General features: G+C 41.4%; 1 protein-coding gene across 2 annotated transcripts in view; it reads right to left on the minus strand.

Annotated features, from left to right (window-relative positions):
* The window catches only part of LOC122792264 (MAP7 domain-containing protein 1-like), a 1,483,077-nt gene that overhangs the window by 351,619 nt on the left and 1,111,650 nt on the right, over nucleotides 1-19,808 (minus strand). For both annotated transcript variants that reach the window (XM_044060015.1, XM_044060014.1), the window contains one exon: nucleotides 15,416-15,567. In XM_044060015.1, the coding sequence (XP_043915950.1) occupies nucleotides 15,416-15,567 (152 nt within the window). The remainder of the gene's footprint in view (nucleotides 1-15,415; nucleotides 15,568-19,808) is intronic.

The following is a 19,808-nucleotide window of genomic DNA, read 5'->3' on the forward strand; positions in this document are numbered from 1 at the left end:
GGTTCTGGGTTTGGACTGAGAAGGTCTGGAAGAGGCAAGAAAGGACCAATTTTTGGAAGGCCAATGCCTACTAAACCTTGGAGGTTGTACTTGTAAAAAAGGTTTAACAGTTTGCATAGATTTAGCTTTTTCCTCTATTTTTTAAGAACTTCTTCTGCCTTGTTGCCAAACAGGTGGTCCTGGTTTAAGGGAGCAACCAGTAATTTCGCTTTAACATGATCTGGCAAGGGTTGCTCCTTAAGCCAAGCATGCCTTTTAAAGTACAGATCCAGTTACAGCAGCCCTGCAAGATGCCTCTAGTGAATCAAAACCACATTGCAAAGTACGTTTTCCAACTTGTTCAGCTGAATGCAGTAAATCCTGTAAATCCTTATTTTCAGCACAATCAGGAATCAACATCATTTTCTGTTTAAGCAATCCAATAATATGCTGCTGATACTTAACATATGAAACTGGCAGTTTAAGGCCCTAATGGCGAAAGTTGCAGAAGTGTATACCTTCTTACCCCATCTATCCAGTGCCCTGGAGTCTCTATCAGAGGGGGTAGGATTCTTGGCAGTAGTAGCTTTAATGCACTTGGGTCCCTGTGAAATGGTCTCAGAATCCGCAGTAGGATTTCTAAAAAGGAACTTGTGAGAGTCAGGGACCCTGTAATATCTATCAGATTTTCTGGGAGCAGGACGTAAAGAGTCAGGGGCCAAGCTAGATTAAGAAAAGGCATCATCAACAATGTCTAGTACAGGAGGGATAGCTAAAGGCCTGTGCTGGGGCAGGAGTAAGAAATCTCTAAGCCTCTTTGTAGAATCAGAGAAATCCTGACTTTCCCAACGAAAATGGTCCCTAAGAGTATGCAAGGTTTCACCAAAAGAGAAATCCTCTGGGGGAAACAGAGGGAATAGAGGCCTCAGCATCAGAATCCTCATAGGTAGATAAGGGTAAATCCTGGTCATTAGAGGAAACAGAAAATTCAGAATCCCGGTCAGAAGTATCATAAGCAAACTCAGTCCTAGGTCTCTTAAGAGGGGGAAGGCTGGCTTTCCCTGATTAAAGTAATAAGGTCTTCAGCCATTCTTATCATTTGTTTTTTAGGCATAGAGGCCTGACCATGCAGTCTGGGCATCAGTTTTCTAGGCATGGTTAGAGTTTTAGGCCTTGAAGAAGAAGATGGCATCAGTTTAATACGCAAGTCAGTAGGCCTGAATACACCCTCAGAAGCCAGTGCCTGCACAGCGGCTCCGGACCCATCCAATATAGAGACAGCCGCACGTTCCACAGCTGAAGCATCTCACGGCATACCTGACTCTGAATGGGTCTCAGTAGAGGCCTGCGAATCTGAAGTAGCGGGTATCAGGGGCTGCAAAAGCACCTCACTGAGTACCGGCGAACTGGTGACTGGCTTAGGAAAAGCGTCATCAGCAGCTTTGGACTTAGGCGGCCTGTCTCTCTCTTTACCTTTGCATTTTTGTCGGAATGTCAGTAGTCAGATTGCTTACTGAAGACGTATCAGGATAATTGAACCGAGCACCAAAATATTTAGAAGCGAAAATATACCGACGACAGATAGTTCGTGGTTTAAATAAAGCACAAAACCGACAGTGAGGTATGTCGTGGTCAGGGCCTAGGCAAGGAATACAGTACGAATGAAAGTCTTTATGAAGTATTTGCTTTCCACAAGTAATGCAATTATTTACTTTTACTGACATTGGTTTAGACCAAGAAAAAGTTTCCCCAACGGGGTACTTAGCTTTTAGTTGGAGACTTTGGTTCTGAAACTCGAAAATGAAAATTTCAGGAGTCAGCCGACCGGCACTTGCAAACTGGTTCAGCTTCGGGCACCACACGGCAAGAAAGAATAGTATAATGGCGTCGGCTGCATGTTTTATACCCGTGACAACCTGATGTCATGGAAGAAGGGACAGCAGGACCCAAGACTGTTATTCAGGCAGACTGAGGGCTACTGCAAGCAGATTGCCCAAATGTGATGACTGCAACAGTGAAACACAAAGAACATCAAGAGGAAACCAATACTACCTTGGTCAAAAGGGAATCACTAACAAAGGTTTTGTTTTTTTCTTTTTGGGTCTTTAGAAGAACTCTTGGAATGAGCGGTAGTGGAGGGAAGGCATAGAGGAACTTCCCTATCCACTTTAAAGTGAAAGCATATGTCCTCTATGCTGAGAGGCAAAGGTCCCTGGTGCAAAACAGTGAAAACTGTTTTTTGGTCTACCTGAGGAGTCTTCCAATGGAGAAGGATGTCCTGGAAAACCTGTATGTTCAGGGTCTATTTGTGGGGGGTCCTCCAAGGACCTGCTTACACAGTACACCAACACACACTGTCCTGTGATGTGATGTATGTGGCCGTGAAACACCCAAAATACAAAGCAGTAAACTGATAGTGAGATGACCCAGCACAAATCCTGAGTAATCTCCTATAAGTGCTCCAAACCAGTATATGGAGGTAAACAGAATTCAGACCTAGGGATACTAAAAGAATCCTGGGGTGAATGAAAAGTAGCAGTGTGTGCACTGAAAGCAATGTCAAAGTCAGAACTTCTAAGAAGGTGTTTAGTAAAGGGAGATCCAGTATGGGTCTTCACTGCCCTTCCTTCCTTGGCACTAGGAAAAGTCTTGAGTAAAACCCATCTCCCACAAATTCTTCTTGCACCTGCTCTATTATTCCTTGTACCCAAAGTTCCTGTGTGGAGGTGGGGATATGCCATTTAGGGTGGGTGTCTGTATGCAAGACATGGCATACAATTTTTTTATGACATACAGCATCCATTTGTGTGTGTTAGGGGGCAGGGAATGGCTAGCTGCCAAGAGGAAAGGAGGTTGTAGACAGCCACAGAGATTTGCCCCCATAGAGAGAACTCCCATGCGAGGCATCCCTCTTTTGGGGAGCCTTCCTGTGTTTCTGGATAGGCTTAGTGTCCCTTCTGACATGAAGGGTAGGTTTGGTTGGGTAATTCCTTCAGTACTTGGGTACAGATGTTAACAGAAGCTGTCTGCAGTCTTTCATGGTTCTACCCTATTTGTGAAGGGTTTTGAAAAGGTTGGCAGCTTGGGGACCAAACAAGAGATTCTTGTCTAAAGAGAAATCCTTTATTTTTGCTTGCAGGTCCTGACAGGCTAGCTATATAACCATGCATACCTATGGATAACAGAGGCTGTAGCAGCTCCTATGGATGAGGCCTCTACATCATCATAACTACATTTAATGCTGTGTCTGGCCACTTGCGTAGCCTGATTAAGTACGGATTGCATTTGCTGTTTAGAATCAGTATCCTGCAAATCCACCATTACCTTATGTAAAGAATCAAGAATGGGTATCAAGTATTTGGTCATTTGCTTTTGGTAATTAGTAACCCTGAATGCCAAAGCAGAGGAGATATAAACTTTTTTTACCCCACCTATCTACAGCCCTGATATCCTTGTCTGAAGGGAGGGTACTGGCACTAGGAAAAAGTTAAGAAGGCTTACTAGACAAAGAGGGAAACTGCAGAAGGGTCCCTCACAGGGCTTTAAATAAAAACTTAAGCTCATCAGGGACTTTATAAAAACTGCCATGTCTTTTCGGAGCCAGAGGCTGGGAGTCAGAGGCAATGGACATGGACTGAAAAGCATCCAAAAAAGTCCCAAGAACTGGAGGTACAGAGGAATGGCTAGGGTGTACATTTTCAAAATATTGTAGCATTTTTTCGGTACCTCTGAAACTTGCCTAGACTCCCACTCAAAATGTTTCATCATATTTAAGATTGTCTCTTCCAAAGAAGCTTCTTTAACTGGAGGATCAAGTGAAATGGAGTCCTCCGGAGACTGCATTTGAGAGGAGCAGGCCAGCGAATGGTCAGAATCAGAGACCTCCTCATCTTCAAAGGAAGATGAATCTACAGCAATCTAAAGTAGGTGGATTCAGAGCCAAATTGCCTTAAACAGACAGAGAGAAATCCATCCATTGCTAATCCCTAGAAGAGGATGGACAAGGTTTAGGACAAGCAAGACCTTTAGTTTTCTGTTTCCTTTTTGGTGTAACATCTGTTTGTACTAGACGAGGTGGCTCAGATCTCTGACATACCTCAATTAGCTTACCTGAGATCTTTTCTCTAACCAGAAATGTGGAATGCCCTCTGGGGCCTCTAATATGATGATTTGTGGTTCACTTCTCTCCATAGAGTCTTCAGTCATCAAGGTCTCGGACACCATACTGGCCTCCATCAGGGTCTCAGTAAAGGGCATCTAAGGAAAAATCATACATACTGTGGGTTCTGAAACTTCAGCATGTACATCAGTGTCAGAAAGGGCTGACTGAGTCTCTGGCCTAGAACTTTTAATCTTTTTCTTAAGTGGTGGAAGTATGTCTGGGGAAGAGGAATCCACCATCCTGGAGAAGACCATGCGTTTGTGACGTAGGTCTCCAACAAAATGATAAGCAAGGTCAAATGGGAACCCAAGGTTTTAGGTATAAAGGATTGGCAGATGAAACAAGCATTGTAGTTGTACTTCACTCCGACACAAAAAAAGGACAATAGGTGTGTAAGTCTTTGTACAGGATATGCCTACTGCACTCGCACATGCCTCTCCTAGCTGACAAGTAACACCAGTAAGAAAAAAGTTAAGAAATATAAAGAAAGTTCCCCAATGGGGTACATATCTGAGTATTTGAGCCAATGGTACCAATGACCAAATGACAACCAGTCTGATGAATATACAACTTGGATGTGGGGTGGCAGCAAGACAGTCTGTGGAATTGCATTCATATGTCTGCTTACATACCCTTAAGCTTGTGAGCTGAGGTCACATGTCGGGTGTATAATATTGGGAAGGTAAAGCTTTGGTACTCCTGCTGGACAACAGCTGTGATAGCGCATATGTTAAGAATACTGCAAAAGTGATTTCAGTCAGAAACATCTATGCAGTACTGATGCTGTATACTATACCCCTAGCAAAGGTATCTAAGGCATCATATCCACTTTTTACATTACTCTCCCCAACTTTTAAGGCAACCTGAGTCAGTTAACCATTTTTTTTCCTAAGGTCTTCATCATTAATTTTACCACCCATGTAATTTTCCTTATCTGAGGATGACCTCTTGTTACATCTATTTATATGCATTTGCCAATTAACAGCTTTACGACCTAAAACAGAAAAAGAATATCTTTTGGCTATAATAGTCCAACACCTTTCTTTCCCTATCACTTGGATGGTGTTAAGTAGCAATGCACTTTAGATGAGACGTTAAGTAGAGGTTCCACAACAATTATCAAAAATAGAGTAGGGGAATTACCCAGTGCCAGTATGAATACCACCTTGGGTCTCCCCTGTAAAGAGGACAGTGGCCTAGAGAGATTAACCCAGTCAACAAAAATTAAATAAAAAAGATATCAACTTTGATCCCTGGACTGTGTCCATGGATACTACAGAGCTGGGCTGGTTACAGAGCATTTCTAAACGTGTTTAAGATTCCTTTAGATACTGTACAATATACCTATTTTTATTTATTTAGCAATGGGTAGCTGTGAACAATGTCTGAAAATATGCATTCTCAAATACATCCCTGACAGTTTATCACACTGGGAGAGTGGATGTGGACCTAGCCTCCTCCACTCCCCAACATTTTAACTACTTCCTATGCGTATCAGAAATATCCTTGACACCCCATTCGAAGTGCTTCCACATTAAGCTGTCTCTCAGTATCTATACATATATCTATAACGCTTCTCATTCTCCCTCTCAGTTACTCCATATACCAAACCTATTCCCCAATTCACCAATGCTGAATTACTTTTAGCTCTATTTCAAATAAACAGACACAAAAATATATGTATACCTTCCCTCTACATTCCTCCTGGAGATAATACCCCACTACTCAAAGATATTCTCTCTTGGTTCTCCACAAACATCAGTAATGAGACTCCATCCAGGTAAAGTCAGTACCCCTCCTCCTAACATTCCTCACTCCTCAGAAAATATTGCTACCTCATTCAACACACACTTCACACAAACCATACTATCACTAGCTAAACAACACAACCCCCTTTCCCTCCAACCCACACCTTCAACTAGTAATCTCCCCACTGCCTTCTCTTTTTCTTCTGTATCTACCTCCAACATAAAAAAACTCTTAACTTAAGTCCACCAAATTAGCAGCAGACAACCTCCCAAGGGAATACCTACAAATCGCAGCTGATGCTCTGGCCTACCCAGTATCCATCTTGATTAACCGATCTCTGTCAGAAAGTTACATTCCCACACTGTGGAAAGTATCACATATAATTCCCCACCACAAAGGCGGACCCTCCACAGTAACCAATTGCCGCCCCATAGCTATCCTTTCTCCACTCTCCAAAATACTAGAGAGATGCATACACACTCAGGTCTCAGACTACCTCCTTACTAACAACCTCCTTTCCAGTACTCAGCATGGTTTCCGACCAAACCATAGCACCACCACTGCCTTACTCTCCTTTACTAACACTATCCTTCAGCATAAAAACAATGGCTATCTCCCCTCTGCTACTTTCCTAGACCTATCTAAAGCATTTGACATGGTCCCACACAAACAACTTATCTCTGTCCTCAATAACCTATCCTTCTCACAATCATTCACCAACTGGTTTCAGGGTTACCTGTCTGACCGCCAACAATCCGTTGTATGGCAGAATGACATATCTCCCCAACTACCTGTCTCCATAGGGGTTCCCCAAGGATCCATCCTTGGACCGCTACTCTTCTCTGTTTTCACCAATAATCTAGCCTCTGCCACCAAACAAGGCACACTCATACAATACGCAGATGACTCAGCCATCATCTGCTCAGCCCAGTCCCTACCCAAACTGCAAAGTCACACAGGAAGCCTTTTCCTCTGTTGAAACTTGGTTATCCAATGCCCAGTTAATACTCAACCCAAACAAAACTAAACTACTCATCTTCCAACCCACCAAACATACTCAAAACAACTCTCACTTTAACATCACAGCAAAAGACACCACCACTATATACCCCCTACTGAACACACCAAATTGCTAGGAGTGGAAATAGACAATAAACTAAAATTGGACATTCACATATCCATGACCATAAAAAAAAGTCTACAAAAAACTAGGAGCATTATACAGAAATAAGCAACTTCTCACCAAAGCAGCAAAGATTTCAATAGCAAATTCCCACCTTATCTCCACCCTACTTTATGCCTCTCCAATATATACCAACCTAAGGCAATGCGATCTAAACAAGCTAGAGACCTGTGTAGATAAAGTACAGTACCAAAACACATATGAAACATCCAATATTCACGAAAAGCTGCTGTAACAGGAACAGAACTCGTAGGCAATACTTGAAATCAGGCAAACAATTTATTGGAAGTAAAAAATGAGCGCTTTCGCGTGGTCCATCCAAGCTTCATCAGATAAATTACTTGAACTTGTGTAGAGATTATATACAACTGCTCAAGGCGGGAAAGTCTACTCATTAATCAATTAACATTTAAATCATGCTGAAAACGTTAAAAACATTAAGAACACTTAACCATTTAGGTGCACTTCCGAGCTCAAATCTTGGGCTACTATATGCTTTTGTTTTTGCAAGAAACACATACTCGTATTCTTATATAAAAATCTATGACACAATTTGGAATAATGAATAAAATAAAACAAAAAAATCTGTATGAATATCAACTTAAGTCTTTATATCTAGTTTATAATTTTACGTATTTATAAAGAATTCTCATATATTTCTACTAACTGGAACATATCAAATATAAATGCAATCTATCATTAATAAATATGAATAAATACTGTGAATCAGTTTTGATTATATTTAAATTAAAATCACTGCATAAAATATAAAACTTGCCCATAATTATTAATCATGATGTTATAAATCTGTAACAACATGTATAATATATTAATAAATGTCATATAAATATCATATAGATTCAGAAAAAGATGATATAAATATCTACTCTATGACAATTGTACTAAGTGCTTTGATTTATTAAACTTATCCTGGGGACAAAATCTACATGTGTATATATGCAATGATGTATAAAAAATAATAATAGATAAATAAACCAAATAAAAAAATGTTATTCATACATTATATGAATATAATTTCATTATATGAAAGCTAGAGACCTGCTACAACAAAATCGCCAAATTCGCCACAGGGGCATCCTACCATAGTCACCACTGTCTCTCACTTGCTGAACTGGGCTGGCTTGAACTCCCTCACCTCCTTCAATGGTATCAACTCTCACTCGCCCACAAACTAGTAAACCATCCACTAAATGTCCCATCCCTCCAGAATCTACTCCAACTCTATCGCACCACCAGACCACTAAGATCCAGCAACAAAAATCACTTGCAGATCACTAAGCCAATACCTCTGCTGGTGAAGCACTATTCTCTTGTGCCATAGCCAAATTATGGAACTCCCTCCCACCCACAATTATCTCCATACCATCATGCACCCACTTCAAAACTTTACTAAAAGCGCACCTAAAAACATGCTGGCTATGCGCTTGCAACTCCCACTCTAATATCACCCACCCCATCCAACCACTACTTTTCTTTCCACTCCACTAACTACCTTGATTATAGCAAGCTCAGATGCTCATAAGCCTAGTACTTATTATACAGCAGGAACTTCTTATTGTAACATTTGTTAATGTCTGTTATGTACTTCACAGGTAAACATTCTAGTTGTCTATTGATGACTATGTTCTTCATCTGTAAATATGTTGTAAGTAATTGCTATGTAAATTGTTAATCGCTATGTAATCCAATGTAACTACTGTCTGTTTATTTTAACTGTGGAGCTTTTCTCCCCGGGCCTCCACTGAAAATGGACCTACGTTCAGTCGGACACTCCCAGTCAACAAATATAAATAAAATAAAATAAAATAATAAAATAAATTTTGGGAGACATGAACATTAACTGGACATCCATTCAAGCCCTAACTTCTTCTTCTTCTTTCGGCTTTTTCCCGGTTAGGGGTCACCACAGCGGATCACCTGCCTGCTTATGATTGGTAGTGACGTTTTACAGTGTCGAGTTGCCAGCCCGTCGCCCAACCTTCCACAAAAGGCACACACATGCACGCACTCATGCCTAGGGCCAATTTAGAGTGTCCAATCCACCTACAGCATGTCTTTGAGATGTGGGAGGAAACCAGAGCACCCAGAGGAAACCTACACGACCAAAGGGAGGACATGTAGACTCCACACAGAAGGCACCCCAGCCAAGGATCGAACCAGAGAACCTCTTGCTGTGAGGCAGCAATGCTAACTGCTGCATCACCACGGCCTCCCCCCTTCAAGACCCAACAAATCCCCTAATATAAACCTCTATAATTTCACTCAGCTAATCAATTCCACAACTAGACCCTCCAGAGACTTCTTCTCAGGTAGTACTCTAGAATGGATCTTAGTGTTCCACACTCATTATATCTCTGACACTGATACTCTGCCCAATCCACTTAGTGATCTCCTCCCCACTTTCACTCATCGCCTGTCTTCCCGCTTACAACCATCACACACCTATATATTCATGCGTCCCCTGAAAAATTTCAATCCCAATACCTTCTCAAACTCACTAAAAGCAACAAACTGGAGCCCACTAAAACACTCCCCTTTGAAAATGCCATTTCCTACTTCAACACAATATTCCTAAAACTTGTAGATACCTTTGCCCCCTTGCATACAAAAAGAATTAAAAGTAAAACTGCCCCCTGGTTAACTAAGAATGCACTATCCTCCATACGCCTTTGAGATAAAAGCCTGGAAAAGATACCAGAAGAATAAAACTCCCACTACCCTTAATGAATACAAAACACTTCAGAACAAAGACAAAAAGCTGATTATAGCTGACTGTAAAGCTTACTTCTCTGTACTCCAAACTAGCCACAAAACAAATCCTAAAAATTTTGGAATAACTCCCTCCTTAATCCTGGCAGAAAAGAAAACCCCTGCTCTGATCAAAATGCTTCAGACACAGACTTAGCCATCCAATAACTCTTTCTTCATCGAATCTATTACCAAACTTACATCTTCCTTCACTAATTACTCTACAGCCTTTCCCTCTACCATTCCCTTCCCCCCCATCCTCAAGAACCCTCATCCCCAATCTCCTCCTTTCGCTACAAGAGCCATCCCCATATCTATCCTAAAAAAACTTCTTCAGAACCTGAAACCATAATGCAACGCTCCCGATAACATCCCCTCCTACTTTCTAAAGATAGCTGCAGAAGCCATCACCTTCCCCATCTGCACTCTAATAAACAGGTCAGTTCAAGAAGGCCACGTGCTCCAGCTCTGGACAAAGGCCTTCATTACTCCCCTTTACAAAGGTGGTAATAATAACAATATTTCAAATTTTCGACCTATCGCCATTCTACCACCCATCTCTAAACTTCTCGAAAAATGTATCCACTTACAACTACTGCCCTATCTCACTGACAACCACCTACTAACCCCTACACAACATGGATTCAGACCTGGCATAGCACTACCACTGCTCTCATCTCCTTCATTGAAACTATAAATAAAGCTTGTGACTCTGGCTGTATCGTTTCTACCCTACTCTAGACCTTTCAAAGGCTTTTGACATAATTTCTCACAACCTCCTACTAAGCTCTCTAATCTAAACCTATCCCCCTCCTCTCTCACTTGGTTTATCAGTTACCTCTCTATTAGGCAACAAGCAGTAAAATGGAAAAAAGCCATCTATCCATTCCTTAACACCAAGACAGGTGTACCACAGGGCTCCATACTAGGTCCCCTTCTTTTCAATATTTTCAGAAATGATTTCCACCATTCTATTCCCAATGCAAAACTCATCCAATACGCAGATGATTCAACTATCCAATGGAGGTTAGACAACCACCTAGCACTCAACACTTCCAAAACAAAACTTATGATATTCACCCTTTCAAAATCTACCACCATAAACAAAAACGGGCTCCTATCAGTTCGCTGAAACTTCAGCAGTTCGAACACCATATGTTAGAACTGTGAAGTTCGAAAACTGATTATCGCGAAGCTGCAGAACACCAAATTCTTTCCAAGGGAAAGAATTCGGTTGGCCGTTTCTGCAGCTTCGAGATTTTCAGCACTGTGGTGGAAAGTTACAGGTTGGGTACAGGTAAGTGTACGATTGTGCAGAAGTTAGGGTTAGGTGAGTTAGGGTTAGGGCGTGGGTGAGGTGGGTGTGCGATAGTGACAGACTTTAGGGTTAGGGCGGGATAGATGATTTAGGGTGTGGGTTAGGTGGGTTAGGGCACGGGTATGACAGTGACAGACTTTAGGGTTAGGGCAGGATAGGGGAGTTAGGGTTAGGGCGCGGGTCAGGCGAGTGTGCAATAGTGACCGACCTTAGGGTTAGGGTTTGGGTTAAGGTAAGTGGACAGATAGTAGTGTATGTACAGTTTAGTGTAGGGTTAGATGTAGGATTTTGTGTGTGTAGATTGCTGTTTTTTGGTGTGCTTGTGTTTCTTGAAACAGCGATTTTGTTCCTGGGGAAAAAAAAATCACTGTTCTAAGCCTTCGATGGTTTTGCACTTCGTGGTTAGAAGTTCAAACATATGGTGTTCGAACTTCTGCCATTTCGTCGAAGTGATATAGACCCGACAAAAACTCCTTCTCCATCACTAGCCAGAACAACACCTCTCTCAAATTAGTTTGTGAAGCTAAACTCCTAGGAGTCCTCAGTGATGACCAACTTAAGTTCGACACCCACCTACAAAAAAATATTAAAAAAAACACCAGAAACTTGGCATGCTTTATCACCATAATCACTATCTCACTCCCTCTACCACGTTAATTCTCTCTACCACATACATCATTCCTTCTCTTACTATACGGTACCCCACTCCTTACTAATCTACAATCCACTCTTAAGATAAAACTCTCTTGCTGTTACAATAAAATTGCCAAATTCGCCTCAGGATACAAATCTTCTACTCATCACTGCACTGCTCTACACAAACTTCATTGGTTAGAGCTACCAAATTATCTAACCCATATTCAATTCATTCAAGATCATAAACTCATCTTCACTCCATCCCTCTGTCCCTTCCTTTCCTCTACCTTTAAAATGCACCTTCCAGAAAGACTATTAAGATCCAACAATCAGAACCTGATTGAATTGCATAAACAATTACGCCCTCCAGGCACAAACCTTTTGTCTTTCGCCTTAGCACGCCCATGGAACTCCCTACACCCACAAGTCACTCTACCCTTAAAAAATGACTTCACTCACATCTAATATCTCGCTGGGAATGCTCCTGTTCCCATCCCACATAACACCCTTACTTCTTACCTTTCTCCCCCCTTACTCTCCCACCTCACATCTCCACTAACACCAAAAGGCACCCCAAGTGCTCACTGCCCAGCTGTTTTACAGTAGGAACACATATATTTGTAAATATTTTCTTATATTTTATAGTTCTCTTTCTGGATTCCTATATTTTAGTGTGGATTTTCATTTCTTGTATCTCTAAATGCCTTGTTTATCTGTATTACTGTCCTACTATGTTACTGTCGATTTGCTGTTCATGAATATTGTCTTTATGGAGCTTTTCTCCCCTGGACTCCATTGAAAACGGGTTCCTTTTGGCCCAACTGGACCACCCTGGTAAATTCCTCCACCCTCTTCACACCCACACTTGCCTTCCTAGTGTCCGTGTGTCATCTTCCTTTCTTTTTCTGACTTTCCAATGCTCCCATTTCCATCCTATTTCAATGAAGAAAAATACATGGAAACACTGACTGGAGTCCTTCTAATAGTGTTGCTAATTATGGATGAGCTAGAATCTCTAGCTGCAATCACAAAAACAGCTCTCTCCCCACAAGCACTATGATGTGATGCAGGAGGTAAACTACTCCAGACTATCTTTCATATCACCATTAGGAAAATACTCTCCTGTAACTTACTTAGGATTGAACTTAAGTTGCCACTTCAGATACAGATTAAGGGCTCTTAAAATACGTAAAAACAAGTGAATATCATGAAAACAAAATTGCATATGAAAAAGATGTTTTTAATTGAAGAAAATAATGGACAAATGCACCATTTCATACTACTTTGTGCAGGAGAATGACCGCTTACTAGCTAACTAAAACGAATCACATAATTAGCAGTTTTCTCATAATTTATATCTTCAGAGAAATAACTAGAAGATTAAGATGATGTGCCCTCATTGTCTAAATTCAAATACAGAAGTCTTTCTTCACCTGAAGACAGAGGGAAAGAAGACCTACTGATCTTTTTTACACTTCCATGGGAAAAGTTGCTGCCTGATTTGAAACCATAGAGGACCTACATAGGTCCTACAACATTGCTGATAAAGGCTGTTAAGATTCTGCAAATTCCTAAATATTAAAATACCCGTTTATAAATATTTTAAAATGAAAAGTCTGGCTACAAAAGGTTCCATTAATGGGCACAGCTTCATGGCATAGAGGAATGAAGCCCTGATGATGATCAAGCCTATTTATGTTCAACTAGCAGCATGGGCACTGGTAAAGGAGGATGGCAGTGAGCGGCCTATGCTATGTCACCCACCCTGCGGACAGGGTGGCAGCCTTGGCTTCTTGCACTGGTTACACCTACAGGACTGCAGGGTAAGCCACCTACACCTACAGCCTAGTACACACATTCAGGGGCTAAATTACACCAGGGCATGTATGCATCCCAACTGGGCAGCAAACTCTGGAGCTCCAAGGCCAGAGAAGCATTACTAAGAGACCAGAGAAGTGTTAGGGTAAAAGATGGAGGATTATTCAGTCAAAATGACTGGCTCACCCCCTACTACCTCAGTAGCAGGCTTGGGGTTCATATGTCCACTCCAGTCATAGAACTATGAACCACAGGATTCTCACTCTGTTTGGGAATGGACCCAGTTCTCATCATTAAGGCTGTGTGTGCCTGTTGGGCCTGGCCTAATAATTGGATTGCTATTCTTCTGAATCTCTGAGGGTAGAACAAATGTGTCAACTGCGGTGAGGCTGAGGAGCCACAGGGTCTGAGTGGGCAAGGATGAGAAAGGTACCAGGAACTGACTTTGAAGGTACTGATGCAGGTGAAACTAGTAATACATCCACAGACAGTCAACATCCAAGCAAACATTTAGGAGTCTCCACTAATAAATATTACATGGTTAGCTCTCACTTAGACATCCACTTAACCTAAACAGCAACCTCAAAGGACTCAGATTGTGCTACAAATGTTTGTACAAAACCTATAGCAATGTTTGACTTCATTTTAATCACTTTAACGATCATCTATTACAACCTAGAAGTGTGAACCATTGAAAGTGTAGAGCTGTCTTTGGAGAAGGTTGAGCAGGCCTCGTGCCTGCTAAGGGCCTTCTTATCAAGACATCTTAACTGATTTGTCTGTCTTCTTTTCATTCTGAATTCAAGACAAATGAGAATAATTTCCTTTTTCTTACAACTAGAATGTTTCTGCAATGTCTGTAACTTCCACTCAGTAGTGTTTCAAAGTCTTCTTAACTAGCTGGCTTTAAACTTTAGATGATGTTCACTGGCATAAGTGGTACAGTATGATGGCAAACAAAGCAGGCAAGGTGTACGGAAATCTTTAGAGACAATTTCTGTACCACATGCATACTTGTTATTAATGCAATAAGCAGGAGACAGAGTGAATACATCAAAAACGACTCAACAATGAAGGTGCAATAAATAATATGATGCAAAAAAAATGAACTATGATGATCACATAGTAATCAGAAAATGAACTCTTTCACTGAAAATGCAAATGAGACTTAATGAGACAAGTTTCTAAGCAACAGGAAGAGTAGACAAGTACCTGCACAACTCACATAGAAGTGTTGTGCTTCTGCACTTAAGTACCTCCCCTTCTGCATAAAACCAACACACTGCTCTTCAGAAGGAAGCGTAAGAGCTAAGGAAGAACGGTTGGACCAAAACAGCTTTAATGGTGAGTAATCATAACTGTTATGAATTAATGCCTCAGTAACGCATGAAATAAGAGATTCACTTTCTAAGAACAAAACACACAATCGATGGAGAACTCAATTACTTTATCTTCTAACAAAGCAAAACTGTTTTAACAAAACTGTGAAAACAAATACTGGCCTATGTATAGACTGCACAAGCAACTCTTAAAAAGTAATGACATTTGTCCCAACTTTATGTTATATTTAACATTTTCGAGAAATTCCCCGTCACCAGTTTAAAACACACTAAGTGAGTGAGTGTGCTTGGGGTTAAGATTTTGTTATACTTTTTGTTTTGTTATAATCTAGCAAACCCTGTCAAAATGGTTAAACCTATCCAGCAAATATAAAAAGATTATTTCAGCATACGTTTTTCTGATACCAGTGTTAAAAGAATGTCACTCTAAAATTTAAATGAGCCCACATCATTAAACTAACCTGGTTTCCACAGGTGCAGATAATCTGCTTTTAGTGTATGATGTAGACAGTCGTTTTTTCAGTGCTTTTTCCCTAGTGAGAGCATCACGTTCCTTTTCATTCTCACGTTCTTTGTCTTTTTTCTCTTTCTTTTTAGACTTTGATGCCAATAACTACAGACAACAGTCAAAATGAAATGCTGTGTGTCAGTGTGGCTACACATATTAACAGTAATACACAATACAGACTATGCAGATGCCTAAAGCTAAAAAAATAAACCACAACAGAAAACAGCAACGACACCAGGTTCAGGACTGAGCTTCAAATGCAATACACTTCTGAAAAAAATAACTTTTTAATAATATATATCAGCGCTTTCGTTTTACAGTCCTTAAAACTTCATCAGATACACATATTATTCCACTCACCCATCTTAAATACCATACTCAGGTCATATGACCTTCAAACATTCGTCATTATTCAAATTATGCATACAACAAATAAATAAATATATACGTATTAATCACATTCTAAAAAGACCAGCACCACTCGTGTGTAAAAAATGGGTTACCTTCAGAACATCGACAGCTCATTTCACTGACAAGCAAATCAGCAAGACCATTTCACTGAAACCTCATTTAATCAACAGTGATATATGACCTTTTCCCCACTGTAGTGCGACCCTAGAGTTAGAAATATATAGTAAGGGGGGGGGTGTGGGCGAAGGCCCCCACATACTTTGGTTGTATATTGTTTTCTGCAAAACAGTTAGTCATTGCACTTGTAAGTATCCATCTCTACAGCTTAAACGTTTATATGTGGGGGGCTATGCCCCCCACACCACCCCTTACTATATATTCTAACTCCAGGGTCGTACTACAGTAGGGAAAAGGTCATATATATCACTGTCGATGAAATGAGTTGTCAGTGAAATGAACACTCAGTGAAATGGTCTTGCTGATTTGCTTGTCAGTGAAATAAGCTGTCGATGAAATGAAGGTAATCCGTGAAAAATATATGTTAATAGTGTATGTTTGTTTCATAAAACAAATCATATAAAAACTAACTTATCAACATAACTTTCATAAGTGTATACTTTCTATCTTGGAATTAATAACTATTAAAAAGTTGTTGTTCTTTTCGGAAGTGCGTTGTTGCATTTGAAGCTCAATCCTGGACTTGGTGTCATTGCTGTTTCACATATCTAAAGCTACTTTACGGCCATAAATTTCAAATAGTAAGCACATGCTTCCCTGATTTGTGGTTAAGTACGGGACCAGTTAACTTACTCCAGGGTATGCAAACATAGAGAAGATTATATTAAGTGAGGAGGCACAAAGATCTTTGGGGATTCTTTAGACTCCTCCCCACTTTCCCCATTTAGTATGAGCTACAATTTTCATAGTTTAGATGAAATGGTCTTAAACAGAAATAGAGCTTGATAAACCACAGCAGAAACTTTCAAATCTAACAGGAATGGAATGTATGATAATCCAAGAACCCATTGTATCGGTACATATCTGAAAGAATCATCTGCAATCTGTAACATTTACAGGCCTGAAAGACCAGTCAGATGAACAGGCATGGCAGACATGTCATAGAAACATTGACACTCAACCCTTCGTCCAAGTATCCAACAACATCTGTGACTTAGGCATGCAGTAGATGATGCTCCTCCACCCGATGCCATCTTCTGAGCTTTCCTACAACATCTAGAATCCTGACTGAAAAGTGTGGCAATTAAAAAGACGTTGGAATTACTGACACACTTGTAAAGCCTGCAATATGACTGGCTGTATGTTGCAAGTAAACCTGAGTTTCTGGGGAAATTAAGCAACACTGAAAAATGTAGCTGCCAATTCAGCCACATGGATTCTCTCTCTGAAGAGGGACTGTGATCCATAGATTTGTTCTTCAAATGGGCACCATATACTATGAGGACTGGAAGAACAAATTCTTTTTTTTTTTTAATCAGTTGGAGGAAAGTACAGTTTTGTACCTACCATAAATGTAGATGTTCGAGTGTATACCCTGCTGCAGTCATCACACTTGGGTTATCCTGTCGTCAGGCGGTCCCGCAGTTGGCCTGAATTCCAAAGTCTTGGTCCGGCGTCGGTTGCTGTCGCTTCTTCCCTGACGTCAGTGCACCAGGGGTATATAGGATGCATCCAACGCCATTTTCTTCAGTTTTTCTTGCCCCAGATGTCAGGTGCCCCTCCAAAATGGTGGTCAGTAAATAGTACCAATCATAAACAAAACATCCCTCCAGCTATAAGCAAATACACCACAAAGGTAGTATCAGATTTAAAGGCATTGAAAGGTTTTAGTTAGTTAGGTCAGAGGGGATGGAGGGAGGGTAACCTGGACTGCAGCAGGGTATACACTCGAACATCTACATTTATGGTAGGTACAAAACTGTACTATGTTCATCGTGTTACCCTGCTGCAGTCATCACACTTGGGTAGAATCCCAAAGCTAAGGATGGGAGGTGGAGCCAAACAGGGTTAGAAGAGGTTAGAAGGCCCTGCAGAACTGCAGTGGTGAAGCCAGCTCTTGTCTTAGAGTAAAGTGGTAAGTGATAGTGTTTGGTGAAGGTGTGTACTGAACTCCAAGTTGCAGCTTCCAAAATATCCTTGGTTGGCACACCCCTGAGGAAGGCTGTAGATGTAGCTGCTGCCCTGGTAGAGTGGGGCCTTATGCTAGCAGGAACTGGTTTTCCATGGTGGGTGTAGCAAAAACGAATGCAATGTCCTATCCATTTGGAAATGGTCTGTTTTGATATAGCCTTCCCTTGTGTAGCTGCAGCAAAGGATACAAAGAGCTGGTCAGATTTTCTGAAAACTTTAGTTTTATTCAAGTAGTAACGTAGTTGCCTGTGAATGTCCAAGGAGTGCAGGAGTCTTTCTCCTTTGTTCTCTGGATTTGGAAAGAAGGTGGGTAAATGGATGGTTTGATTTAGAGCCACACTGGAGACCACCTTAGGCATAAAGGAGGGGTTAGTTCGTAGAGAAACTCTGTCTTGATGAAAAATGAGGAAAGGCTCTACTGCCATTAGTGCCTGAAGCTCCGAGACTCTTCTGGCTGAAGTTATTGCTAGCAGCAGGGCAGTCTTCCATGATATAAACTTTAAGTCAGCTGAGAAAGCTGGTTCAAAGGGTGGTAGCGTAAGTTTTTCCAGAACAAAATTGAGGTCCCAGGTTGGTGTAGGTGCTCTCCTGGGGGGCCTAATGTTTTTGACCCCTCTGAGAAACTGCCTTAGAAGTGGATGTGAAAATAAGGGAGGATCCGTGTTGTAGGGGGCTGAAATAGCTGAGGCGTGGATTTTAATAGACGAAAAAGAAAGCCCTTTGTGTAACATCTCAGTTAAGTACTGTAGAATCTGAGGTATGTGTGGCTGAAGGGTATTTTGGCCTTTAGCTTGGTTCAAGGCACAAAACCTTTTCCATTTGCCCGAGTAGGCCTTCCTGGTGCTGGGCCTCCTGGCTTCCAGAATAACATCCATAACAGCCTGAGGAAGAGGAGCTGGCTGGTTGCTTAGGTTATTTGCCATGCAACCAAGTTTAAGGCTTTGAGCTGGCTGTGGAGAATCTGACTGTCTTGCTGTGTGAGCAAATGAGTAATTTGTGGTAAAATCCAAGGTGGGCCCTGGGTCATATTCCTTAGTAGTGTATACCAGTGCTGGCGTGGCCAGTCTGGCGCTATGAGTATCATTCTGGGTCTCTCCATCCTGACTTTCAGCAGCACCTTTGTGAGAAGGGGCAATGGAGGGAAGGCATATACTGTCAGGTTTTTCCAACTGAATGAGAGTGTGTCCACTTTCCAAGCTTGTTGGTGAAACGTCCTTGGACAAAATTTTGTTAGCTGATAGTTTTGGGGGCTGGCAAACAGGTCTCTGTCTGGGTGCCCCCATTTTTGAGTTATCATTGCAAATACTTGTGGATCCAATTTCCACTCGTGGGGATCCATGATGTTCCCGCTTAGGTCGTCTGCCAATGTGTTCTTTTTTCCTGGCAGGAACTGAGCTTGTAGCTAAACTTGGTAAGCCAGTGCTGTGTTCCACAAGGTCATTGCTTGCCTGCATAGAGGGTAGGAGTGTGTACCCCCTTGTTTGTTTATGTACCACATTACTGTGGTGTTGTCCGTCCTTATTGTAAGCTGTCCTGGATGTAAGAGGTCCTTGAAGGATATCAGAGCATTCTGTACAGCTAGCATTTCTTTTTGATTGATGTGCAGTCCATATGCCTTGAACGCACCGTCCTGCCATGTGTGCCCCCCAGGCGTAGTCTGATGCATCTGTTGTCATAGTTTGCCTGGCTGGAGGCAAGGTGAAAGGCTGTCCCTTGTTGAGGTGACATGCCTGTGACCACCATAGAAACTCTTGTTGAAGGCAGGGAATGACAGATATCATTGTGTC

Source organism: Protopterus annectens, chromosome 1.part2 (assembly GCF_019279795.1).
Source record: "Protopterus annectens isolate FY-2018-M chromosome 1.part2, PAN1.0, whole genome shotgun sequence".
NCBI classification, from domain to species: domain Eukaryota; kingdom Metazoa; phylum Chordata; order Ceratodontiformes; family Protopteridae; genus Protopterus; species Protopterus annectens.